This window comes from Empidonax traillii, unplaced genomic scaffold (genome assembly GCF_003031625.1).
Source record: "Empidonax traillii isolate 1590-97213 ecotype Southwest subspecies unplaced genomic scaffold, ASM303162v1 scaffold15:size5535645, whole genome shotgun sequence".
NCBI classification, from domain to species: Eukaryota; Metazoa; Chordata; class Aves; order Passeriformes; family Tyrannidae; genus Empidonax; species Empidonax traillii.
In genome coordinates, this window is record NW_020955208.1 from 4711374 (window position 1) to 4737296 (window position 25923).

At 44.6% G+C, this 25923-nt stretch overlaps 2 protein-coding genes across 4 annotated transcripts in view; one reads left to right on the plus strand and one right to left on the minus strand.

The window, feature by feature from the left end:
- The window catches only part of ZFYVE9 (zinc finger FYVE-type containing 9), a 52980-nt gene extending 32753 nt beyond the window's left edge, over positions 1–20227 (plus strand). Inside the window, exons 9-19 of the mRNA XM_027894402.1 lie at positions 1289–1411; positions 2276–2431; positions 9128–9352; positions 11181–11263; positions 12004–12108; positions 14768–14918; positions 16312–16392; positions 16913–17075; positions 17863–17968; positions 18815–18991; positions 19725–20227. Coding sequence (XP_027750203.1) covers positions 1289–1411; positions 2276–2431; positions 9128–9352; positions 11181–11263; positions 12004–12108; positions 14768–14918; positions 16312–16392; positions 16913–17075; positions 17863–17968; positions 18815–18991; positions 19725–19886 — 1532 coding nt within the window. The 3' untranslated portion in view covers positions 19887–20227. The remainder of the gene's footprint in view (positions 1–1288; positions 1412–2275; positions 2432–9127; positions 9353–11180; positions 11264–12003; positions 12109–14767; positions 14919–16311; positions 16393–16912; positions 17076–17862; positions 17969–18814; positions 18992–19724) is intronic.
- Positions 20228–22247: 2020 nt separating this feature from the next.
- The window catches only part of CC2D1B (coiled-coil and C2 domain containing 1B), a 28755-nt gene continuing 25079 nt past the window's right edge, over positions 22248–25923 (minus strand). For all 3 annotated transcript variants that reach the window (XM_027894432.1, XM_027894414.1, XM_027894423.1), the window contains 3 exons: positions 24608–24698; positions 24149–24279; positions 22248–23379 (listed from right to left, as the gene is read on the minus strand). In XM_027894432.1, coding sequence (XP_027750233.1) covers positions 24160–24279; positions 24608–24698 — 211 coding nt within the window. In that variant the 3' untranslated portion in view covers positions 22248–23379; positions 24149–24159. The remainder of the gene's footprint in view (positions 23380–24148; positions 24280–24607; positions 24699–25923) is intronic.

Genomic DNA, 25923 nt, shown 5'->3' on the forward strand with positions numbered 1-25923 from the left:
TCCTGGCCCACAGTGAAGCTTTTAGTCATTGTGATGTCCCCTTCCAGAGTATCCAAATGGGGGAGGCTTCAGAAAATTAAAAACTAATTTTAAAAATATATATTAAAAAAATGTGTATTTGTTTATCTGAAATAGCTTTCCACAGTCTGATTCATGGCATCCTTCAATGCATTCCTGGAATTATTTTTTCATCTCTGTTTTTTTTATTCCTATTAAATATTGTGCTGATGCTGTGCATTTCTGATGTATAAGCTGGAAGTAACCTTTTATTGCAGGATAGTGTCAAAACCAAAATGTGAGCAGCATTTAATTTCAAAACAATCTGTTCCCTCCTGTGTTTGCTGTTCATATGGATGCCTGATTGTTCAGTCTCCTCCACAAAAAAAAAAGGAGTGAAACTACAATATGCTTTTCAGCTTTCATAGTGATAGCCTCACAAATTGCATTTTGCATGCTTAATTGCTGTTGTTTCCAATGCTGTCACGTACTGAATTTTCTTAGCAGCATTTTACTTCCCATATTCTAATTCTATTAAAAATAGAAAAATAATTTTTCACATTGGAAAGCAAAATTACCTTTCTTTCTAGATAATTTTAGCTGAGGAGGTTATACATTTCTTTCAAAATGTGTTTTCATCAGTGCAGCTGGTTTTTTGTTAAAGTTTAACGCAGAGTAGATTATAATCACAGAGATGAAAAATTTTAATTTGCTAATCATCTGGGTCCAATCACAGAGCACACTACAGACATCTTTGGAGTTTCTTGTTGGGATCAATTTTACACTGGATTCAGACCTTCCATGGTTATAAAAAATGCTGTTTCAGATTGTCTTCCCCCCTTTGTTGTAGGTCATGCACAGAAAGTGTGAGTTGCCTGACACAGGGATAGACCATGTGTTGGTGTTTGTAGTCCAGGACTGATGCCCTTCTGCTTTACTGTGCCATAAATAACAATTTTAACTTCTTTGTCATTTGGGATTTCAGTTGACACTGTGACACACTTCTCAATTTGATTTCAATTTTCTCCTTCAGTTGATACCAAAAAATAATTGATTTGTGAAACAAGCTGCACCTTTCTAAAGGGTGCACAGAGGTTACTGCATAAATACTATTAAAGTTTGAAAATACCAGCCTGGGAAACAATCACTCAAGCCAGCAATACTCAAATAAGTGTCTCTTTCAAAGGTCAAAAGAGTGAAAAAAAAAGCATCAGAATTGGGGTTATCTGATTATAATGTGGAGTCTGTAGCAGTAAGTTAAGGATTTCATTGTGTGTTTTTTCTTTCATAGACTATGCTGTAGAAGAGAGACCTTCTCAGATCTCTGTCATGCAGCAGCTGGAGGATGGTGGCCCTGACCCTCTAGTATTTGTTTTAAATGCTAATTTGCTGTCCATGGTAAAAATAGTAAATTGTAAGTTTTTATTATTAAATAAATCTTGGTCTATGAGGGGGGAAATGTATATATAATTAGTAGGAACAGCAGCATTATTATTTGGTAGGATAGTCTCAGAAAATGTGTACACATTGACAAGTTTGTACTGAGCCATGTGAAGTTAAATTACAAAAGGCTGTTTTCTGTTGATTTAGACATCAATGCAGATAATTTTGTGTGGAAAACATAACCTAGACTGATAGAACCTCCAGCTTTGGAGATCTGTGTCTCCTGTCCAGCTTGGTAGGGCCGGGTGTTTTATCCCTTAATAAATTAAGATGTTTACAAGCCTTCCAGCTTCTCTTCCATGGCAGTAGAATGTTTTACATATGTATAAAAATGTAACACACTGTGAAGCTTAGAGCATGTGCCTTCACTGACATTCATGGGAAGCAGAACAAGCCAGTGAGGTTTCTTGAAAAGACCTGACATTCAGCTCTCCATCCTAAGAGAGATATCACTGCTGGAAGCTGGTGGAGCTGTCAGGATCATGGGATGCACAGCCAACAGCCTGGCCTCTTCCCAGGCCCTTCATTCACACTTCCATCCTGTCCTTTAATCTGAATGCAGAAACTGCTAAAAGTCTGCTCTGTGGTGTTAATCCCAAGATCTCACAGGGAGCTCTAGTGCTCTGGCTCTTCCTTAGCTGTAAACTGGGAATTGTTGAGCTGCCTTTGTTTTGGGTGTGCCTTGCTCGCACGGGGACAGATTTGGGATGTGATTTATCCGCGTGACAGATAACACGACAATACTTGCTGTAAAACTGCCCCTTGTCTTCCTGCAGTGAGATGTGGGGCTGTATTTTGAAATGCTGCTCTCCTGAGGTGTGTTTTCTCTGTGCAGATGTGAACAGGAAGTGCTGGTGTTTCACTACCAAAGGCATGCACGCCGTGGGGCAGTCGGAGATCGTCATCCTCCTGCAGTGTCTGCCTGATGAGAAATGTTTGCCCAAGGACATCTTCAACCACTTTGTGCAACTTTACCGGGATGCCTTAGCAGGTAGGAGCGCTCTCTGTTAAAAATGCTTTGGGTTGGGTCATGCTGGCTCAGGTGCATTTCTGTCACAGCAAACGGCTGGTTTTGTATAAAAAGAGTATAAAAAGAGTATAAAAAGAGAATAAGGGTTGAAGCTGATAGGGGGATGAGTTCTTACTGTTTATTAGTACCCAGTGTTATAGTCATCACACCAAACAAAGGTATTAATAAGCTGCTGGTAAACTGGGGAGCTGCTCCAAAGACCCTCCAGCCAGGAATAAAGTTTTGAGAATTCTTGTTCAACATCCTTAGACCAGGTAGTTCAGAAGTCTGATGATTCCCACAGTACCAGTGTCTGTTGCCACATTATGGGGATACTATTTATATTATAAAGGAATACAAATATATCTGTGCATGTGTACCTGGAATTGTAGGGCATTGCAGAAATTATCCCTGAATTTTGAATTTCTGTATCTCAATTGCAAGATTTGTGTATAAACCTTTGCACATTTTATATTTGCTGAGTAAATAGGCTGCCACTTCTAGCTGATGGTAGAGTCTAGAATTCAAAAATCGTTGCGTAAGGGAAAATGCAAGTATTTGGTCCCACTGATTGGAAAATAAAGCTAGTTTTCCAGAGATGAAATTGGATCCCATTAAAGTTATATGCTGAAAATACATTTTCAAAGGGTTCTGCTTATAATTTGCAATGCCTTTGGAGCCACTGAATCCAGTAGTTTAATAAAACAATGAAAAAGATCTTTGTTTCCTAAAATGTCTTGATACAACAAAGGTCAGCTTGTTCAGAGAGGTTGCCAGGTTCAGAATGTATTATTATCACAGGTGATAATGGATCTTGTGTACACTGCAAACACCTGCCTTTCCAAACCTCAGTTCATGTGCAGTTCTTTATCTTCTGATTATGTTGTTCAGAGAGAGATAGATATGAAAAATTGCAAGCATGTGTATATAAATACATATATATATGTATATTGCAGATAGAAATCCAGCTTGGTGTGTACATTGCTATGAAGTTCTGTATAATTACACTACAGAAATACATAATTTATAACTCCTACATAATGTATTTAGAATTCTTTTTTTAGTACCGTAGTGGTAGTAATTGGATATTCCACAATTCCACTGGTCCAAAGAGCTGCATACTATTGTACAATTCTTAATCAGAACACAAATGCCACTGTTCAAGAATTGCACTCTGTGTTTTCTTGTGGTAGGGTTTGCTCTGTGCTGTATTTCAGACATGAGGTACAAATAGACACCTTCAGTTGCTGTATAAAACCTCCAGGTTTTGTAGATCACAGCACCTGGGTAAGCTCCTTTAGCACTTTGGAATGCTCTCCCAACATCCATCCTTTTTTCTTTCCAAGGCATGGCTTGTTTGAGAGGGAGAAGTACATATCAGCATATTTGTAACTCTGGTTTTTTTGGACTTTATCCAGGCACAGAGACAGGATGGGGAGGCTGCAGAGTTTCAGTTAGGTCTCTGTAATCCCTTGGAAGTGTTTAGTGGTTTAGTGTAGATGGAGCTGTTCTTTCCAAGCTGTTCATTTCAGAGGTCCTGCACCTCTCCTGGAATGAGATGATGGACATTTAGAGCAAATGAGAATTCCCATTAGAAGTTAGAAACTATTTAAAACCCTGCCTCACCTTTTCATTTTTCATTACATAATAGATTGGCTTACATTTATTTTGTCATCAGGAAACTTAAATAAATTCCGTGATGTTTTTTATTTGTTCCCTTTGGCAAAAATTTTCTTTTTAAAACATTTCCTTAAAAATCAAAAGGCTGCACCACCCTGAGCCTTCATTAGCTTTGTTATGGGAAGTCCCCAACATTAAGCTGTGCTCTGGGTTTAGGACTTTCTAACTGTAGAACAACTGAGAGATTTTGAAGGAAAAATTACATTTTTTTACTATAGATTGTGTGCATGTGAATTGCAAGAAACTAAAGTTGTCAGTTAAGGCAAGTATTAGTTGCTGTTCACTTTCCATCACTTTAGTTTTCCTATGGCCCCTCTGCCATCAAGCTCCCTGCTGTGTTGCTTCTCTTGTTTTGAAATTGGAAGCTAATGATTTCTGTTGTGGCTGTAGTAGTCGTACTGTTGTGGTAGTAATCCCATGATTATCCTTGTCTGTTGGCTATAAGCCTGGCAGTGAATGGAAAAATGAGAACTTCTGTCCCTCTGAATGGGCACTTTGAGGCAGTTGGATGTGTTAATACAGCGCTGCCAGATCTGCCCCAGTGCATCAGCTCTTTGGTGGAATACAATCAGTGCTACTGTTACTGCTGGAGTGAAAATGTAAATCTGGCAACTGCATGAAATGGCATTGTGGTCACCCTGGGGCTGGGGGTGTTGTGTGTGAGGGTGGATCCATCCCCAACACAGTTTGTGTATTTTTCACCCAGCCTGGTTTTAATTAGATATGGTGGTAACTAATGCAGAGTAGAGCTATAAAAAGACCCAAAAAGTGGATGTTCTGAACAGAGGAAAGGTTAACTGAGTGAGTAATACAGCCCTGCTACTGTTCCGTGAAAGGATGGGTACGAAATCAAACATCATGTAAGGTGTGTGAGTCATGTTTGGAGAACTGCCACAGACTAGTCTGAAAAAGTTTTGGATGCTGGCAGGGGTTACTCACTGATAGTAAGTGAAGCATTATGGCCTTTGCCAACAGAAGTAAGTTCTTTCCAAATGGCTTGCTGATGTGTTGCAATAAAAAGATGCTGAGCATGGTCAGAACTTTGGATGTGGAGTTTCACGTGATTTTTTTCTCAGTCTTGGTACCTGCTACAGGTGTGCTGTGCCATCAAGGTACAGTCAGGGTCTTGTCTCTTCTGTGGCTCTTTGTGGCTCTGGGTGTGAGAGAGACTGGGTTTGTGTTCCCTGTCCATAGAGAATGAGCTCATTTGCTCTTGAAGAAAATCCATCTGGCAGGGCTGTTCACAGGTAAATACTGCTCTGAACTGGGATTCTTGGGGTTTGCAGGATGCCAGCCCAGTGTTGGTACTTGGCAGTTCCTGGCTGTTCCTGGTGACAGTGGAATGAGGCTGGACAGCTGTGGGCTGACTTCCCTAAGCCTGCCCTGAGCCTGGATGTCCATGCTACCTTTGTGACCTGGCATTAACCAAGAGATAGGATACATTAGGAATTTAACCTTTCTGGTTTTGGTAAAAGCACCTACCTGTCTTCACCACATCTTGAGGACCATAAACAAATGCAGAAATCTTTGTTTTCCCCTCTGCCTTTCCTGGTATAGACTATTTTATTTGAGTCCAGAAGGGATTGCCAAACTGCTGCGTAAAGTCCATTGATACCTAAGTGAAGAATTCAAACCAGCAGGGATCACAGTTGAAGGGAAATCACATCAGTGGGGAAAAGCATGTTTTTTTAAAAGGACTTTGTAGAGATGCTTAAGATTTAAAGTCAAGGATAACCCAGCATAATTGAGAAGAGAGTAAGTATTGACCTCCTGCAGAACTGCTTTAGGTGCATCATGCACACCTAAAGCACTTCCTAAATAATGTCAGTTGTCTGATGTCAGGTGCTGGAACTTAATAAAAGGAAAGGCACCTTTCTGCTCACTCTGAAATTACCTCTCCAGAAAGGAAGTTGTGATATTTTTTAAATTAAATTACATGCTTTTGAGAAGGATAGCTATTTTTGAAAGCTTTTTCTGACACCTACACTTTCTCTACAAGCTTCTGAAACACAGTTCTGTGCTTCAAATGTGTAATGGTGCAGTGGGTTGGATTTGACAATGTAATAGCAGCTTCTCAGTGGGGCCTGGGCTTGGAGCCACCTTCAGAGATGTGGCAGGAAAGGCTGACAAACCCTGGTCAGTGCAGAAGTGTTTGTGGGGCCCAAAGAGGCTTTCTGACTCGGGTTTGCTGATTGAAAAGGGCACTAGAGAAGAGAAGTGTGTAGGAAAACACTCGAGTCTTCCCATGCTGTCCACATCCAGGCTCTTGCGTGATCTTCCAAATAACAGATTGCAGCACAACTACCTGATCCCAGTAATTTGCCCTCTTAAAGCAGTGGTAACCTCTTGGAGCTTGCACTGTGCAAGCTACTTGTGTCAGAAGGAGTCATTTATAACGCTGTGGCTTATGGAAGGAAAGGGCTGAACAGCTGAGTTGCAGATTCCACTCTAAGGGTTTTTTTCATGTTTCCGTTGGCTGAAAAATTCTTATTTAGGCATCCCAGGCGTGCAAGCCTTGGAGCTCCATCTCCTGAAACGGAAAAAATAAGGAGTCATCCCCTTCTGCTGCAGCTCTTGGCACCAGTCTCAAGTGGAAATGTCTGACTGCTTTGTCACGGCAGTGGGCAGTGCCACACGCCTGGGATCTGTACGGGGCCCTACAGCTGCACTTTGCCCGGCCTCTCCCACACAGAAAACACCCAGGAAAGGGGCAGGATCCAGTTCAGGCTGGCAGCTCACATCCCTCAGCCTGCAAGGGTGGGAAGGATTGGTATGGTCACGTTGGAACCGGGAACCCTCACCGAGGAATGGTACTATTGGGTCTGTTTGGGTAGGAACAGATGGGAAGGGGAAAAGGAAGTAGAAATGGAGAAGAGGCGATTAGTGAGGGTAGGTGGGAACTGCAAAAGCAAATGAGTGCCAGCAGCTATTTTAGATAAGTGCAAATCTTTCCTGAGCACCGGTGGATACACAGGTTTGCACTCATTAGCAGGATGCCCAAGCTGGTGCATTGGTGTATTCTCTGAGCAGGCAGCGGTGTCACAGCACCCCTGACAGATGTGCATTTGGCATGGGCAGGGTCAGTGACTCTCAGCTGCTGTCAACACTGGGTGTGGCTCTGTTAATCATGTTAGGTGGACCGGTAGCTGCTTTTCATCAGGTATGCTCAGCTGAGCCACTCAGTGTCCCAGTTGTGGCCACTCTGGGAGTTCTGCAGGTTGATCTGGGGTGATACTGTCAGCTCTGGGTTGTGTGTGTCTGTAGAATTACAGATTGACTTTCCAGGAGAGTGACACGCCCTGAGTGACCTGCACCCTTTTATGGGATGTCTGGGCTGCCAAAGCCTGTCACCTTCAAACAGAGAACTTGAGAACTTGATTTGTGCAGCACTTTGTGGGCACAGAAAAAAAAAAAAATCCACTAAAGTACCCTCAAATTTGAATAATGAGGAAACCCCTGAGAATATTTGTTAGTTGGAGTATGAAAGGAGCCTTTTGTTTAGAGGCCTGGCAGTAGCTCTGTTTAAAGCTGGCCAGCCCAAGGTCAGGTGAAGGAAGCAATACTCAGTGGTGATTGTGCCAGGAGGGATGCAAAGCAGCATGGCCACATCTCCAGAGGGAGGGCTGGAATGGCTGTGTTATTCTCACAGGTTGTATTACTGAGGATGTCAGAGTTGCACTTCTGTGGCTCACGTTTTTACCTGCTTAAAACCTCGTGTTTGTTTGTGTGTGCCTTGTGTGTAAAAGGGAGAAAGGCTCCATTTACTCTCCCATGCACATCACTGTCTTGAGTTCAGATACACTCCATTAGGAGGTGGTGGGGAAAGAGCAGAAAGTCTGCAGGTGGGAAAGCCTGGGATTGCAGCAGGAGCCCAGGAGGTCTGCATGAGTACCTCAATCCCGTTCCTCAGGAGCGGTGTGATCGAGCACACCATGCTCCCTGAAATTACTTGTGTTTTTCTTTGAGAGCAAATCAGCACTATTAATATTCACATCTTCCTATGGAGAATTGTGATCAGCTGTTCTGTACATTGTTTGCCTGCTGCTGTTGTCATTTGATAAAAGGAATCACACCATGGGTCTTCGCTTTGACGTGAAATGCTGTGTTGGATGCTATAATAGCCTAATCAACATTCAGAGTCAGTCAGCCATTCCAGTGTAAACATTTTGGGAAATTAAGAGCATCAAAGAGTAAAAATGTGAATAAAAATTAGTGGTGTTTCTCCCCTGTGTCTCTCAGTTGCATTTTACATTAAGTGTACTAATGAAATAAACACTCTTTTGTGTAATTCCTGAAATGACCCAGATCTGCAGTACGTGTCTGAGCAGGCACCCCAGTGGTTTGCCTAAATGGAAGGACAACCAGTGGGCATTAGTTGTTTGACCAGGTGCACAGCCCTCCTTAAATTGCAGCTGAATAGAAAAGTTTGGTTCAATCATCAGCAGCTTCTGCAGTGGAAATCCCTTGAGTATCTGGGAGATACTGAAAACAGGCTTTCTGTGGGGGTTTTTGTAGTGCCAGGGGGAAGTTGCAGGAACCATTTCCTTGGCAGCAACACTGGCCTGAGCTGCTCTGTGATACCTGTGCTATCCTGTGATCTCCCTGGCACAGCTTGCCCAGAGAAGCTGTGGATGTCCCATCCCTGGAAGTGTGCAAGGCCAGGTTGGATGGGCTTGGAGCAACCTGATTTGGTGGAAGGTGTCCCCTGCCCATGGCAGGAGGTTGGAATGAGATGAGCTTTAAGGTCCCTTCCAACCCAAACCATTCTGGGATTCTGTGAAACAGGCAGATCACAGGAATGATTGAGGCAAATGCCTCCCTGCTCTCCAGGAGAGGTTGGAGCTCTGTGTTGTTGTTTCAGGTGTGAGTAATACACAGAAGTGCTTCAGGAAGCAAAGTGAGTTTAATATGGATTTTTTGGTTTCCCCTCTGAAAAACTCCTGGCATTCTTGACACAGCTCTCAAACTAGTGAAGTAATGACCTTTGTGTCTCCACAGGTAACATCGTTGGCAACCTGGGACACTCCTTTTTCAGCCAGAGCTTCCTCGGAAGCAAAGAACACGGAGGCTTCTTGTACGTTGCAGCAACGTATCAGTCCCTGCAGGACCTGGTGCTCCCAACCCCACCGTACCTGTTTGGCATCCTCATCCAGAAATGGGAGACTCCCTGGGCTAAAGTGTTCCCCATCCGGCTGATGCTGAGACTCGGAGCTGAGTACAGGCGTGAGTAGCAGACACTGAGCTGCAATAACTTCTGCGGGTTTGTCCTCCCCGATGGGCCAAAAATTGGATGTCTTGCCCATCTGCAGTTTTAATCAGCACATGTCATGAATCCGAATTACCGTGAAAATGATCTGTTGTTAATTTTCCCCAGAACTTCTTCCCGGAACATTTCAACAAAATTAAGTTTTAGAATGTGCTTTAGAGGGATTTTGTAATTTTAGCTTTTGAAGTTTTGGGAACAGTGTGAATTTTTCACAAAATACTTACACTGCTGGAGAGCAAAAAGAAAATCCTAAAATTGGCCTTCTGAGGATAAGGACTGTAGGTTAAACTTGTCCAAAGAAACATTCATGTTAAAGATGTGTAGGGTTTTTTGTGTATCCATGAGGGGTTTTGAAGTAGTGCATTTATTCCCATCAATATTTAGACAAACAAACAGAATGCCCATATTTTGGATGTGACATCTGTTTTGTAGCACAGAAAGAAATGTTTTCATAGTGACAAACAGAAGTACCTGCTCTGACACGTTGTGAAGCTGGGCTTTGCATCATTTCCACAGCTGTGGTTTGGATTTAGGCACGTTCCCATGTGCTGGGGCAGCTGTGACTGCAGGTCACTCCTCAGTCTCTTCCTGGAAGGTGCTGCGTTTGTGTCCGGGGTTTCCTGGGTTTTCTTCCCTCCTGTTTTCTGGTGGAACTGTCAGATTTGAGCCATTTGTGCAGCCCTGCTGGCTCTGCAGCAGATCAGATCAGCTCAGGAGTCCCTCTGGGCTGCTGGATTTGCAGAAAACATCTGCTGAGCATCCGCAGATCAGCCATACGGCTCAGGCTCAGGGAATTCGGGGCATCTGGGATGTAGCTGAGCTGCTGTTCACAGACACTGCTGTTCACAGACACTGCTGTTCACAGCCACGGGAAATGCAGCCCTTGTCGATGCCTCGGGGCGCTGAGCACCAGTTGGTCGCTGTGTGGGGGCTGTGGGGCTTTCAGACACTGCGCTGATTCCCACCAGGAAATCCTCACGATGTTATTCAATCCTGCAGCCCCGTCTGACCACACTGGGAGCTGTGGAGATGTGTGGCATTTGGGGAAATCAGGCTGAGTGTTTGCCTGAGGATAGTTTAAGAACCTTCCTTCAAACATGTGTTTAGGAAGCCTTGGCACTGAGTGTCACTGCATGAGTCACGATCCAGGCATTGTGGTGGCTCCTGCTGCATCATAACATCAGGCAGCCAGATCCATGCACTGCCCTGGGAGCTGCATCACAGCTGTTTTACAGGTATGGCCCAGGCAGCCAAGGAATGCAGGTATTTCACATTGCTGACATACCATAAATGGCCTTTTAATTGTTTGTGAGGTAGCCCTGTAGAGCTTGCCACCTTCTTATGAAATAATGAAAACAGCAAATGAAATAATCTGGATTACCACTTGAATGTCCCACCTGTCAGCCACAGAACTGAAAGGTTTACGATGCCATAGTGGAGAGGAGCAGGAGGGTTGTACAAGAAAAGGAAGAAGCCATTTCCAAGGCTCAGAAAAGCATTTGGAAAGGCCATCTTTGCCATCAGGGTCCAGGTCACCAGGTTCAGTGCTGCAGTGTGGCACTTGTCAGCTTTCCACCTAATTATTCTCGTTTCTGGGGCAGTGACACACATGGAAGATGCATTATGGCCTTAAACCCTTCTGCAATTTCACTTTTTAAACACTGCACTCTCCAGCCTCTTCTTTAGCTGCTGCTCCCCACGTTCAGCTGAGGAGATGCTGTTTGAGTCTGGTTTGCAGGATCTTGGTGTGTAAATGACAATCTGACCTGTTGTGTTTTATTCCAGTTTATCCCTGCCCGCTTTTTAGTGTCAGATTCCGTAAGCCTTTGTTTGGAGAGACTGGACACACGATCATGAACCTCCTTGCAGTAAGTGCTGCCGTGGAATTCGCGTGTTCCGTCCCTGGGAGTTCCCTCAGTGTGGGGAGGACTGAACTCCTGCTGCACGTGGCATCAGGTTTAGGAGATGCCAGGGGAGATAGTGGGGATTTGGATGAATTTACCAGCTGTGCTGATAGTGGCTATGAGCTTTCATCGACACACTGAGTTGTAACCAGATACCCACATCAACATCCCAAACCTGGCCACCGGAGGATGTTTGGATGTTGAAAAAAGAGCATTATTTGCTCAGATTGCTTCCTCAGAAATGCTGGGTCATCACAGTGTGCAGTCACAGCTCTCTGATTACACAGTGCTTCAACTGAAGGGAAGTTATTATCTCTTTCTACTTTGCAAATATTTTCGATATAGAAAACTCTCCTTGATGCATGACTTAATCTCACTGCTGGAAAAACTAATATCTCCATCCAGTAACGTAACAGAACACAGAGAGCAGGTTGCACTATGTACAGTGATGATATTCAAGGCTGGAGAATATTAATTTTGATGTAAGAAAATGAGTGAAAATACTTACACTGCCTTACAGTCACAATTACAATTACTGCAATGACACAGGTTACAGGCTGTGGTGTCCCTGTCCCTCCCTGCCTTTCAGTCACTGATTACAATTATTTGAATGGGTTAACTAATACTCACCAGGGGAGTTATGAAACCTCCAGTGTTAATGATGATCATTGTGCCTAACTTAAAAACTTGTTTTAAATTACCAGGACTTCAGAAATTACCAGTACACACTGCCTGTGGTCCAAGGTTTAGTGGTTGATATGGAAGTCAGAAAAACCAGCATCAAAATTCCTAGCAACAGATATAATGAGGTAATGCTTATCATTCATACATTTCTGTACAGTTTCTTTGTGGCTGGAGTACCTGGGATCTAAAGGAATTTTTATGTTATTCACCACCACTAGGGAAAAATGCCTCAAAAGCCAAGAGGAAGTGCAGGATGCACAAGGCTTTTGGAAGTGAATGGGGGTGGCTGCACAGGAAGAACACAGTTCCATTCAGTATTAATTAAACTCTTAAACTCTCATTTCCTTCAGGTTTTTGAGCTGTTTACATACAAAGTGTAAAACATGTTTGATTTGAGCAAATCGATTGATAGACTTTACACTCGAGGTAAACTAGGAAGAAAAAATGCATTAGCTTTTCTCATCTATGTTGTGTCTTCCCACTGAAAGCGTTTTGTAGTGTTTGTTGGATTGCTGATTATTTTATGTGAAATTTCCCTCAACATCTAAATTTCATACTTGATTTCTGGCGTGAGAAAATCAATCAGCATCTGCAGGAGTTAGTGCTGCTGAGACAGCTGGGGGAGGAGGTGTTTGAACAGTAATGAAAGTGAACAGTGGAGAAGGTGATTGATTTTGTGTTCTGTCTGAGGAGAAGGGGGTAACTTGGTACTTTGAAACCAATCAGAGCTGGGGAGAGAGCAAACCTCCCAGGCAAATGGTATTTACAAGAGTTCTTATAAGATCAGAGCAGAATGCAGCTTTATCTCAAGAAGGAATTCCCCTGCAAGAAACACTTGAGTAAAATCCCTGAGAATAAAGACATTCGTTGGAAAGAAAAGAAGAAAAAGTGTTCTTAGGTGAAGTTTGAAAAGATGAAATTGATGAAGCCAGAAGATAAAGGGTCTGTTAAAAGGTGCTTTAATTTTTGATGCAGTTGTGAGAGAATGGAAGAGGTCAGGGAGGTTTGTGTGAATTGTCTGCATTGGCACAGCCTGCAGTTCAGTGCCAGCCCTGCCTGGCCTCGCAAGGTGTCAGCTCCACTCGTGTCACACACTGGCTGAGCAGGGCTGGGAGGGAGTTGCTGTGCCAGGGAACCCAACAGCAAAACCTCTGCCTCGTGCTTGGGTTCTCTTGCCAGTGGTGAGCAAGGATTGGACTTTTTAAATTGAGAAAGAGTTATTTATTTAACATTATTGCTTGTGATCCAGTTGAAAGGTTGAATTAGTAGAAATTTTTCATCTGAGTTTAGTTTAAATTGAGATGAATTAAACCACAAGACATTTACTTTTTTTCCCATGTAAAGCAGTCAATCACTCAAGAGTATCTCAAAAATTAAAAACTCATTCAAAATCTCATGCATGGATTAAATGTGGAGAATTCAACATGTAATGAACAAATTACACATTAATATGTAGTTTTCTATTAAATGCATATTTTTTGTCTTCAAACTATTTAAATTATTTACAAAATCCTTAGTTGCATGTTTAGTCCCTCAGCAAAATTTCTTAATCAGTCACCTTCTAATGAAGCACAGTTGCCATGTCCAGTTGTTCCTTGTGCTGAAGGCAACTGCTGAGCTCCACCCAGATGGCTGTTCTGGAGCTAAAACCTTCTTTCTGGAGCATGACATGATAAACTGGATAATGAAACCCACTGTTGTTTGATGCAAAATCGTAATTAAGTTTCCTCCCCAAACATTACACCTGTGCACATTTGTCAGCAGTGAGCATCAGCTGATGGTCCTGACACTATAATTAAGGTTTTGTGTTGGACTCAGAGAGACAGATGTGTTGTGTGTAGCCTGAATGCTCATCATCTCCAGGAAGGAGAGGGTGGGAGTTTTGAGTGCTGCTAAGAGATGTCAAATAATTCCGCATTTTCCTTCTCGCCGGGGTTTTCACTGTGGGGGAATTTGTGTAATTCAGTTTGACTTGTTTTCTTTTAGGCAAACATGTCATTTTCGGGTTTGAAACAAATTCCAGAGCTAGATGACTCCCTCAGTTTTCTTTTGGATCAAAAATCACATAGTCTGTGCCTCCCTGAGGAGGAAGAGTGGAGAGAAAGAAAGGAACTATACAACGTACAGGAGCGTTTTGCCAAGGCGTGTAACTTGGTGTATGTCAGATGATAAGCAGCAAAATCAAAGGGCAGAGGCATCACAAATATTACTGGATGCTTTCTGGAGGCCTCCTCTGCAGAGAATTTAAATTCTTTCTGGATATCTATGATTTGAATCTTTTAGGAAAGTGTTTTAATTGGGAACATTAATTCCAGTTTCACCAGTCCTTTCAGAGAGACACTGTAGCTCTGGTGTCTGGACCTGGCAGAACCGGATGAAATGGCCCCAATCTGAGTGCCCGTGTGGCATTTCTGATTTATGTCCTAAGCCACTGGAGTTGTGTAAACAAGCCAGATATTTCCTCCCAGGGTTTTTCTAATTTTCTTTTTTTCTGTGTATTTTTAAAAACAAGTAGAGGTAACAGCTTTTGCAGCTTTCATAGCTCAGCTGTCCCTGACATCATTTATCTTAATGGCACTAAAGGTGGCAGTTTAAAGAATCCAAGCAGCAAAAGACCTGAACCCTCTTCTCAAAAGCAGTTTGTGGTTCCGAGTGCTGAAACCTGACGTGGGACACGAGCTCTGTTGGGAAGCTTGTTCTGTCCACTTAAACAGCCCCAAGAACCACCTGTTTCTGGAAGTGCTTGCTGAAGTGGGTGGGAATGCTAACCCTTTGTGTTTGCAGATGATGAAAGCCATGAACAAATCCAACGAGCACGTGCTGGCGGGGGGCGCCTGCTTCAACGAGAAGGCCGACTCGCACCTCGTGTGTGTGCAGAACGACGATGGGAACTACCAGACACAGGCCATCAGCATCCACAACCAGCCCAGGAAGGGTGAGAGGGGCTCAGCTCTGCCTGGGTGCTGCTGTCCCAGCCCTGTGGGGCTCTGGGAATCAGTCACAGCTGGGTTTGGCTGCCTTTTCATTGAGGTTCTGTCAGAGAAAATCGTTCTGAGCGCTGGCATCACTGCTGGGCAGCTCTGTGAGCTGGATCTGCAATGTGAGGAGTTGCCCATCTGCCCTTCACCCCTTGGTGCCTCATTCCCCTCGCAGACCCCATGAGCTCAGGTGTCAGGAGCACACTGGTTTGCAGGCTTTGTGCAGCCCACGTCACGCTTCTGTGGGTCGATGGTGCTGTTCTGACTTTGCCCGAGATGTGTTTCAGCAACTTCCGAGATGAAGCAAACAGAAAATAAAGCCCAGAGCAGTTGCTCCCTTGTCCCTGTGGCAATGCTGCTGGCACAGGACAGCTCAGGACTTGCAGTGCTCCAGAGGTCACCGTGCTGGAAGTGGCTTAGGCAACACCTCTCCATTAATAATGAGCTGGCTTTGGCATTACTGGAGGTGCAGGTGAGGTTGTGGTTGCCTGTGCTTGACCTACACTATGTGAAAGGAAGAAGATCAGATTTAGTATAAGAGAAAGGCAAATAGGAATAACCAACAACAGCAGCAGCATTTTAATAATGCAGCTGCAGGAAACTTCTCATGTTCACCTTAATTAGACCATCTGATTTCCAGGCTGTATTTTTGTTACAGTAGGCTGAAAGGCTGCAGCAGCAGTGTGCTGAGAATTTAAATGGGGGTTTGGGGAACATTTCTGGCAAGGAAATTTATACAGTCTCCAAATGAGAACAAGACAGAGGCTGACATTGATGTTTTGCAAGTATCCCCAGTCATCCCAGCGAGAACACTGCATGGGATGTCACTCAGGACCGACGGTCCTGTCTGACTTCTGTTAACTTCACGAGTGGGACAAGAAGAGGGATTCCCAGCAGGAATTTCATGGTGCCTAGTAGTAGTCATTTAAGATAATTTTACTTTGTCAGGTGGCTCTGAGCTGTGGCCTTGTCAGTGGGTTGGTATTACAGTGCAATCCATGAACAGCTCACTCACAATCTTCGCCAGCTGTGTGGGAACACTTAGAGGTAATTATGTACTTGGTTACCCCAAATTAGTAATTCTAAAATTTAGAGGTGTTTAGGCAGGGAGAGGGAGAGTGATGAAATAGGAGGATTCATTAAGCTTGACAAAAACTCTTGTCCAGTTTAGAAACTAACTGGGTGATTTGCCTTTGCATATCCAAGCCTATGATGTGCAATACAGTCACCATAATTCCAAGCAGCATTTCTTCTTATTTAGGTTAATCATCTCCATGGCTGATAGAGCTGTGATACCTGATCTTGTGTAAGGCATTGCTTAAACCTCTCCTGTTGTTGTTGTTGTTGCAGTGACTGGTGCCAGCTTCTTTGTGTTCAGTGGAGCTTTAAAATCCTCTTCAGGCTACCTTGCCAAATCCAGTATAGTGGAAGGTAAGAACTGAGCTGCTTCTTCAAACACACTGCTTTCCTCTTCAAACACACTGCTTTCCTCTTCAAACACACTGCTTTCCTCTCAGCACAGCTCAGCTCTGCAGCTGGCAGGGCTCTGCTCCTATGCCTTGGGTCTGGGGATCATCCTGCTGCTTCAGCTTTATCCTACTTTTTAGCAAAAACCACCCCATTTCCTCTAATGAGGAGGGACTTGTGCAGATGCTGTAAAACAGGGTCATGAGAAAATGAGGGTAAGATGTGACATACCTGGCTTGGGAGCTTGTGACTGGTTTGGGTTGAGTGCCCTGACCGTTGTTTCCCATGTCAGCACTCAGCAGAGCTGTGTTTTGGGAAGATGAGAGTTCAGAAATGGTTTTACAGAGCATTGCTGCCCATGATGCCTAAAAATGAACATTAGACTTTTGTGTTGCAAGCAGAGGAAGGATGTTGGGGTTTTTTTCTATGTTGGCTCTGTTTGGTGTGGCTTATCTTGGCTTATGAGCATTTCTTGGTTCCCCAGATGGAGTGATGGTCCAGATAACTGCTGAGAACATGGACTCTTTAAGGCAGGCCTTGAGAGAGATGAAAGACTTCACCATCACCTGTGGCAAAGTAGATGCTGAAGACCCTCAGGAACAAGTTCATATTCAGTGGGTAGAAGATGACAAAAACTTTAGTAAGGGGTAAGTAGAAGAGCAGTCACTGGACACTGGTGACTGATTCTGTTAAAATTTTTAATTGATCTTACAAGGCATGTGAGTCTTCAAATCAATAGGAATTAAAAGTCTGTGCCTCTCTTTTGAGTGATAAGATGCAATTAATTGTCATGAAAATGGAATTGAGATACTAGAGCTTTGGGGCATCAATTTAGAAAATTGCCAATGCTATGGATTTTTTGCCATTGCCAATATCCAGTTATTGGAAACCACTAATCTGTGTCCAGCACTCAGTGCTGAATCCTGCACACTGTGGCCACTTTGCTCTCTTGGTGCTTAGTTTGCATGAAGTAGAGCTGGAAATAAAATTGCTGAACATCAACAGTATCTTTGGACACTTGATACTTAAGCCAAAAGAAAGGTGGATTTGGCAGCTTAAGTATTTATGCCAGTAAAGTGCTGTTGGGATGTATTTGTTATTTAAGGACTCAGCACCTAGAAAGGGTATTTCTGTAGTTTCAGGCTCTCCAGATCAGTCTTGGGTTCTGTAACCAAATCCTGGGCTGTGTAAGTCGTGTTTCAGGTATTGCTGGCCTACAGAGTTTACAAACGAACAGAAATCCAATCTATATGAAACTCCTCTTTGCTGTGGTAGCCCCTCAGAGCCCCCAGCTCTGGAGAGCAGCTGTGCTGGAAATGAGCCCCTGCTTTGTGCACGTGAGCCCGTCCAGGGGCTGCCCTGATTCCAAGGGAGCTCTGCCCAGCTCGCGTCTTCTGCTGGCTGGGAACTGACCCTTGTCCCTCCCTCTTGCAGCGTTGTGAGCCCTATTGATGGCAAATCCATGGAATCCATAACCAGCGTGAAGATATTCCACGGCTCGGAGTACAAGGCCAACGGGAAGGTCATTCGGTGGACGGAGGTGAGTCTGTCCCACCCGACTGCACTGAGCCAACAGCAGCACTGGGGCTGCAGCCTCAGCCTCCTCTGCCTTGGGCCTGCTCACCCAGCTCACCAAAACGACAGCAGCCAATGCCCCAGAACAAGCCTGGGTTGCCTTTCCTGCCTGCAAGGGCAGATACCGTGCAGGACACAACACCCTCCCCCTGCTGTCACCCCGGCCTGTGCTGCTCTGGCCCCCTCTGCTGACAGGGCTGTGGAACGGGGTGGGGACAAGAAGAGCACTTGGGGACTGCATTACACAAGGGAACAGCTGGTTTCATCTGCATCCGAGTTAAAAGCTGCCTTTTTATACGGAGACAAATCTTCATAGAAATTGTTTTTTAAAAATTTCAAGCCACCTTCTCTGAAATAGTTCATGTTAAAATGAAAGTGCTGTGGCATCAATCATTTCAAAATGCTTGCACAGCTGGTGTTACCTGTGACTCTGCCAGCACACAAATGCTGATGTCAGAAGATTCCTGTAAGTGTGTCACTCTGCTGCATGCCACCTATGTGTCCTTTTTTTCCCCAGGTCAAATGGGCTCAAAAGAAACAAGTGACAACAACAGCTTCAGGCTTCTTCTAAAAATGTAATTTTTCTGAAATTAACATCTGTTTAAAAGCAGTTTTTCATCAAAACTTTGTGTCATACATAGTGAATTTCCACAGTGAAGCTTTTGACCAAGATGGTAGAGGACAGGACTATTTAAATCTTCTGAAGTTTTTTTATTTCCCCCCCCTAAGGTGACTTGACTTAAATGGCATGTCAGTAACCCAAATTTTCTAGAAAAGCCAAGTGTTATGTTGTGTTAACTCTTCCCTTCAGGTGTTTTTCCTTGAAAACGATGAGCAACACAGCAGTCTGAGTGACCCAGCTGATCACAGCAGGCTGACTGAAAACGTGGCAAAGGCTTTCTGTCTGGCTCTGTGTCCTCATCTGAAACTGCTGAAAGAAGATGGAATGACTAAGCTGGGTCTGCGTGTCACCCTGGACTCGGATCAAGTAAGTCTGGAATAGTTTTGGTTTAACTGGGGGGTTGTTCCCCAAAGAGGGAATACAGCACTTTAACCAGAATGCTGAAGTACCCATAGCAGATGCTAATCAGGTGGTGCTGGCTGTTGTTTGGTGTTTTGGGACATCTGTTAAGAGCTGGAAAGCCCATGCCCAGCCTGAATTAGCACGGGCTTGACCCCCATATGGCACGAGCAGCACCTGCTCTGTGCTCAGAGAAGGCTCTAAAGTGGCTTTTTCACCAGCAATTCAAGACAGGAGTGTATTAAATGTGCTCCTGTGTGGGCACAAACCATTGCTCACAAGGTGGCTGCTCCTAAAAGATCCCAGTCTGCATTTGAGGCCAAGGAGTGGACAGAAGGTCCTCTCGAGGGCTCCACGGCCACAGCTCCCAGCAGAGCTGAGTCCCCCAGGACAGCTGGGCTGGGCTGGGAGCAGCTGGGCTTGGTGTCACCCAGCTCCTGAACACTGCCCAGCCTAAGCTGATAACGCTGAGGGCAGCTCCTGCTGCTCTCAGGGAGCTGCTCTGACAAAGCAGGAGAAAAAAGAGGCTTCTTTTGCTCAGGCAGCCACAGGAAGCAGAAGTGCAAAAGCAGCTGATAAAGCTGCTTTAGTGCCTGCGAGATCCAGTTCAAGCACCCACTCCTGAGGCAGAGACCACAGCTCCTCCTCCCTCCCTGCCTCATGTCCCTCTTAAAACCTGCTCTTACTTTGTATTTTGTAGGTTGGTTACCAGGCTGGGAGCAATGGACAGCCACTGCCCTCTCAATACATGAATGACCTGGACAGTGCCTTAGTGCCAGTGATTCATGGAGGGGCCTGTCAGTTGAGTGAGGGGCCGGTCATAATGGAGCTCATCTTTTATATTCTGGAAAACATCTCATAAGAGGACTTCATTTTCTGTTCAGACCTGTTCCAGCAGCAGTTGTATCTGAATCATTTGCACTTTAAAACTGGAAAAATTAAGCTTTTGTTAACACTATTGGGGAAGTGGGGGGAGGGGGGAGGGACAGTTGTTCCATAATTCTAAATCTTCTATGCATTGTCAACAACCAGAGGATCAGGGCAGCTTCTATACTACAACATGGCTATGCTATCCTTGCAGCTAATCCACTTCTGTTACTGTTTAGGAAAATGCTCATGTTTAAAGACTTTCAGTCCTGTACTCTCAATGCTCAAAAGGGTGCAAAGATCACTGGGGCATAAATAAAAAGTGAAACTCCAACCTTGTAGTGTTTGTAGATGGCCATGTAAGAACCAGCAGCCAAGCCCTCCGTTTTGACCTCATCACAACCTTCGTGGGTATTGCAGACACTGAACAGTAACGTTTACATTATTTTGACCAGATTATTGGTTGAAATACAATTGGAGAAACCCTTGAGAACTATGGAAAGATTGTGGTGGTAGTGGATCAAGGGTCGGACTTGATGATCTCAGAGGTCCTTTCCACCCCATCTGATTCTATGATTCCCCAGCCATAACTCCCCTTGTCTGTGTCCAGAGGAGCAGAAGGACAGGCATCTCTCCCAGGGTTCTGTGACCTGCAGTTGTGTATGTGGCATAGACTGGTTTACTTTGTTCCTCTCGTTACCATGAAGTCCCTCACCTCGGCAGGTTCCTGTAATGTCCTAGAACAACTCTGCTCTTCTGTACCTTGTTTACAAATCTGTATGAAGCAGAGGAAACATTAGCCCTGAAGTGCAGTTATATCTCGTTCCTCCTCCCCCCCAGTAGGTCCTGCTTTCTAAAGCCAAGCACCGCCCAGGGCAGCCGTGTCCCCTCCCTGCTGTTCCCGGTAGTGTAACGCCCGTGTCACGTATCCAGCTTGCACCTCATCCTGCAGCCCCTGTCAGAGCTTACCTGTGTAACAGTGTAGAGTGGCTGTTCCTGCATGTTCTGCTGAAAAAGGCTTTGTGGGCAGCTCTGAACACCTGCACTTGGCCCAGTGCTCTTAGTCTCACTTGAGAGGGCTTTGGGAAGGAGAGCAGCTGCTGGTGTCTGCCAGGGCATTAAGAAGCTGGAATTGAGCATCAGCCAGAGGAAATGTGGTTCCATGTTCTTACTGTCTCCATGGAAAGCTGCTAACCAGTGGGAAGAGCTGGAAGCAGGAGAAGGGGTTTGGTTTGTTTAGCCATAGTCGTGCAAAGCAGCTCTTGTGAGTCCCTCCCAGGAAGAGGGGTGAAGGCTTCTCCTCCTGTCTACAGAGATGGTTTATCTGGGAAGAGAGGTACTAATTTATGGTGAACGTTTATGGTGTGTCAGACATTGCCTGGTCCCTCCCCGCAGTCCCTTCTGGGGGAGGCAGCAGGGCCTGGTTTGGTTGTGCTGTGAGTGGGTAACACCAGCGTCCTTTCCAAGGGCAAGGGGAGTGCAAGGCCCCTGGGAGACTGAGGCTCTAGTTTTTAAATAAATAAACACCATTGGCTGGGCAAGGGAAAAGGTAACACATCACACAGTGATGTGCACACAGCCCTGTGCCTGCAAAGAGTGCATTTGGGAATAAATGGCTGCTGCTTTATAAAAAAAAAAAAAAGCAAAGTCTGACAAACCCAATGTTCCAAATTAGAGCTGGCACCGCTCAGCCCTTGGAGAAGGCAGACCAGGAAACCAGGGCCAACTCCACAAACTAGGGCCAACTCCACAAAAAAAGCTGGCCAGCAAGAGGTAGCCCACTCCCACCTGAAAGGGTGTTCATCCAGGTGAAGCCTTACCTCTGGCACTTGGGAAAAGGTGGCTTAATGCAGCTCGTTTAATGGTTCCTGCTGGGCCAAGCCTAAGCTGTGACCCCCCCCACTGCTCCTGCTGAGGTGTCTGTGCAGCCCAGCTGGGCTGAGGGCACTTGGATCCCCCTCTGAACGCTGGTCCTGCACTTTGGGACACACGGCACTCCACGATGTAGGCACCACTCAGCACCTGGAAGAGCATTCCAGAAACTTGGAAATGATCTTCCTCCTCGAGCCTGCACTCCAGCTTTGCCACAGCAGCGGCTTTCCAGTCACTTTAGTTGCATTGTTATGCTCAATAATGCAGTAAAAAGAGGTGAAAAATGTTTATCTTCTCTTCCTTTGCCCCAGAAGTCTTTTAGGTTTGGATTATGTTTGTGCAAAACACTATCAACTGGTGACTGACATGTTTGCTTCGACCATAGCCTTTGAAATGACCTTAATTACCATGTTGTTAAGAAATGAGTACTTGTTTAGAAAAAAATTGTACTTTTAAAATTCAGTTAGTTAACACTGCAAAAAACTGCATATTATATTTTTATTTTCAACATGTAGTTTTGTATATTAAATTTATTGAAATTAAAAACTAAACACTGTATTGTCTTCATCTGCTCAGAAGGACAGAGGCAGCGCTGCCTGACCTGTCTGGACTCTGTCCTGTCTCCCAGCCTGCCCTTCCAAACCCTCTGGGCAGGAGCACATCCTGCCCTGGGAGATCCCTGGTTTCTGTTCATCCACAGAGATGTAAAAAACACAAACAGCTTTAGTATCACTTTTTGTGTGCTGCTGATCAAAAGCATTCCTGAAAATAAGTCATGATCCAGTTTTCTACATGACAGAGTGACTATTTTCCCCATCACCTGGAAGAATTGTAAAAGCCTATTCTTGTAAAAATACAAGGAACATTTGGGAAGCAGCAGAGTTTAGTGTACCTTTTTTTTTCTTCTTTTTTAAATTAAAACCTCAACGAAACAAAGGATGAAGGCACAGTACCCTTCTGTGCTGAACAAGCAGTGCAGCAAGCACAGCAGACAACTGGTAGCCAGAACAAAAATGTGGGTCTGTAAACACTTGCTGCCAAGGAGCCCTGCAGCCTTTGGAACCTCAGGTGCCAAGGGCGTGCCCAGAGGAAGGACTCCCACCCCTAAATTGCTGCCTGAGATCTCTCCTGTTTTAGGAAACCAAAAGAAAAAAAAAAAAAGACCCCAACCCAAACAGGCCTGGCCAGGAGAGAACAGAAAAAGCAGTAGCAGACTGTTCATTGAACCACAGCAGCTGCTGGGACACTTGGAAAAAGGAATTCTGGTGAAGGTCTTACCTGTGACTTGAGCAAAAAGCTCTGGCACTGCCTCAGGGAATTCTTAAGGGGCTCAACTTTCCCCCCAGCACTCTGCATAGTTAATGTAACATTCATCCTGGTGCTACATTAGTAGTCCCACGTTAAGGCAACTCTGTCTATTTTGTGCAGACTGGTCCCAAGCCCTGCAGCAGCACTTCCAGAGCCTCCCGTTTGCCTCGAGGGGATTAATAAGCACTATGGCTGTTACCAAAATAGACATTAGGGTCAGTAGTGCATTCTTGAACATCTTTGGTGCTTGCAGCTTAGCAGCATCTTCTGCCTTCCTTCAGCCCACGGCTTCTGACATTCCAATGGATCTGGGGGAAAAAAACCACACAAACCCCATCGAAACTAGTTGCTGCAGTACAGAACAGATGATGACAAGGTGACATTACATGTAAAATGCTGACATGAAGGTTCTGGATGGTCAACTAGAAAAATCAATGGAGCAAAATTATTAAGCTCCAGTGATGGAAAGTGCTTCGGCACAAGGCCAAGTTGTTACTTCAGGGAACACGTCCCTCAGCCTCGCTGAGGCTCACAGCACCTTCCTGACCTCCTGGGCGGAGAGGAAACCACTAAAACAGCCCCTTTAGTGTCCAAATTCAGACTCATGCACTGGAACAAGGCCTCTCAACCTGTCCAATTCAGCAGCATTTGGAAGCAAAGCTGTGGCCAACAGGTGATGTCACCCTGAAGCTGATGAATATCCACTTAACTGCCATTTACAACCAGAAAATAAAATGTGCTAAGGAAGAGGGAGCACAGAGGCTTTGGGAGATCAAGCAAAGGGAGATGGATTACTTATCAATCTTATTTTCTAAGTATTACTCTAAGTAAACGTGACACCAGAAGCTGTCCCTGTATTTCAAGTGATTGTGAAGCATCTTTGAGATACAAACTAATCAGAGGTTCTGTAACCTCATTTATGAAATGATGTCAACTCCCCACCACAAATACAAGGAGGAATGGTATGAACCAGAGCTGTGTAATTAGGTCAATGTCACCAGGACACATTACTCAAGCAGAGTTTATCTGCAGCCCTGTCAGGTCCTACCCAGATCCCCCTTGGAGCAGCATCCGTACCTCCCACAGAACTAATGCTCCAGGACCAGCCAGTTCTCTGTCACTGTTTGAAGATCTTGACCACTGAGGGGCTCCCTGAGTCTCACTTTTACCTCCAGTTTCCCTCCAGTGGGCTTCCTGCCATCAAAAATCTGCAAGAACCACAAAGAGAAGAGCAGTTAGCGCACATCTGAATTACAGTGTCAGAGTGCAGAGCCTCAGCCATCCTTGACTGTATCTGCCCACAATCCAAAGGTGACAGAGATCACCAGCAGGATCAGCTGCAGTGCTGGGAGGGGTCACAGCCACGAGTTTCCTCGGATTATAGTTCAGCAGAGCACATCTCCCCACTTCCCAGGCAAGGTACCAAACTCTTCTGATACCAAACTGCCCACTGTACACACACAGTTATCCAAATATTCATTTCCCTTTTGTGTTTAAATATTAAGTGGAAGAACACACCTTACTCCCCAAACATACCTCAATGATCTCTCTAACTTCACATTCTGATTCCAGCTTGTCCAGTTTCAAGTGTGCCGTCCCCACGTGCTTGTCACTCCTGAAAAAGGACCTGTTCCAAAGAAACCTTCCTTAGGCAAAGGGTAAGGACTGTCAGGACATTAAAGAGAAAACAAGCCCAGAATCATCTGTTTGCTCCATCAGCACATCCAGGAGGGCTGGGCAGGACATGCCAAGAGGAAAACCCTTAACACACCAGACTACAAGACACAGGATAAGAAAGCACTCATTTTGTTAACTGTTCTTGTGCAACTGAGTTAAACACGAGGACAGCAGTGAAGAAAAACAACCAACTAAACCAGCACTTGGAGTGGCAGCAGCTTCTCTCCCTGCACAGGGACACAGGGAAGACAAGCCCAGCAGCTGTTCAATGGGACAGGCTGAAGGACTTCCCAAGGAAGGGAATCTCTCAGCAAAAACCAAACATTTCACAGGCACCTGCTGCTTTTGGCAAAGTACTTTTAGGGAAAAGTCACATGAATCATTCTGTTTCATCTTGATAGCAAAACATTTTCAACAAGTTAGGAACATTTCAGCTCTTGTTTTGATTCACCTTCATACTGGTAGTTTAATAGTCAAAAACTATCACTACAGTCTGGAGGCAGGAAAGACAACTGGCCATGTCTGCTGTGTTTTAGACAGGAAATCTGCCCAGAATTCAGAATGTTCCCTTTTTATCCACACTGTTTAAGAAAAAAACAGGCAAGCAAACCAACATACAAAAAAAAAACCCCACAACCCCCAAACACCCACCCTTCTTCCTTTATCGTCAAGAGATATTAAGATACTATCAAGCAAGAATTGACATTTGCAATAGAATCGCCAAAAATTTTTATATGGAGCCTCCTGATCACATCACTGGTGGCAACAGAAGATTGAGACTCTCATCAGTGAGAGTTGACTCACAAAATCATTTAAAGAAGTTCAGACTTCATTGGCTCACGTGCTGAATATTCACAAGCACCTTAAAATGAGGGGTTACATAACTGTGCTGCAGCGTGTGGGGCACTTGGCTCAAAACTTTGAGGATCAGCAATTCTTGCTGAATTTTTTAAAGCATTTTTTTTTCTTTTTAAAATTCAAGAAACAAGTGAAGACTGGTTCATCTCTGCTCAGTTCCAGGGGGTTTAAAGTGTATAATGAGAACTTGCTCTAGGCTATGGCTTCAGAAACAGCTCTGGGGAAATCTCCTTTTATCTTCAGAAGCTTTTAGGAGAGGCTCAAGGAGAGGCTTTTCTTTTGGAAAAATACATTGCTGGCTTTTTACTTGAAAGTGT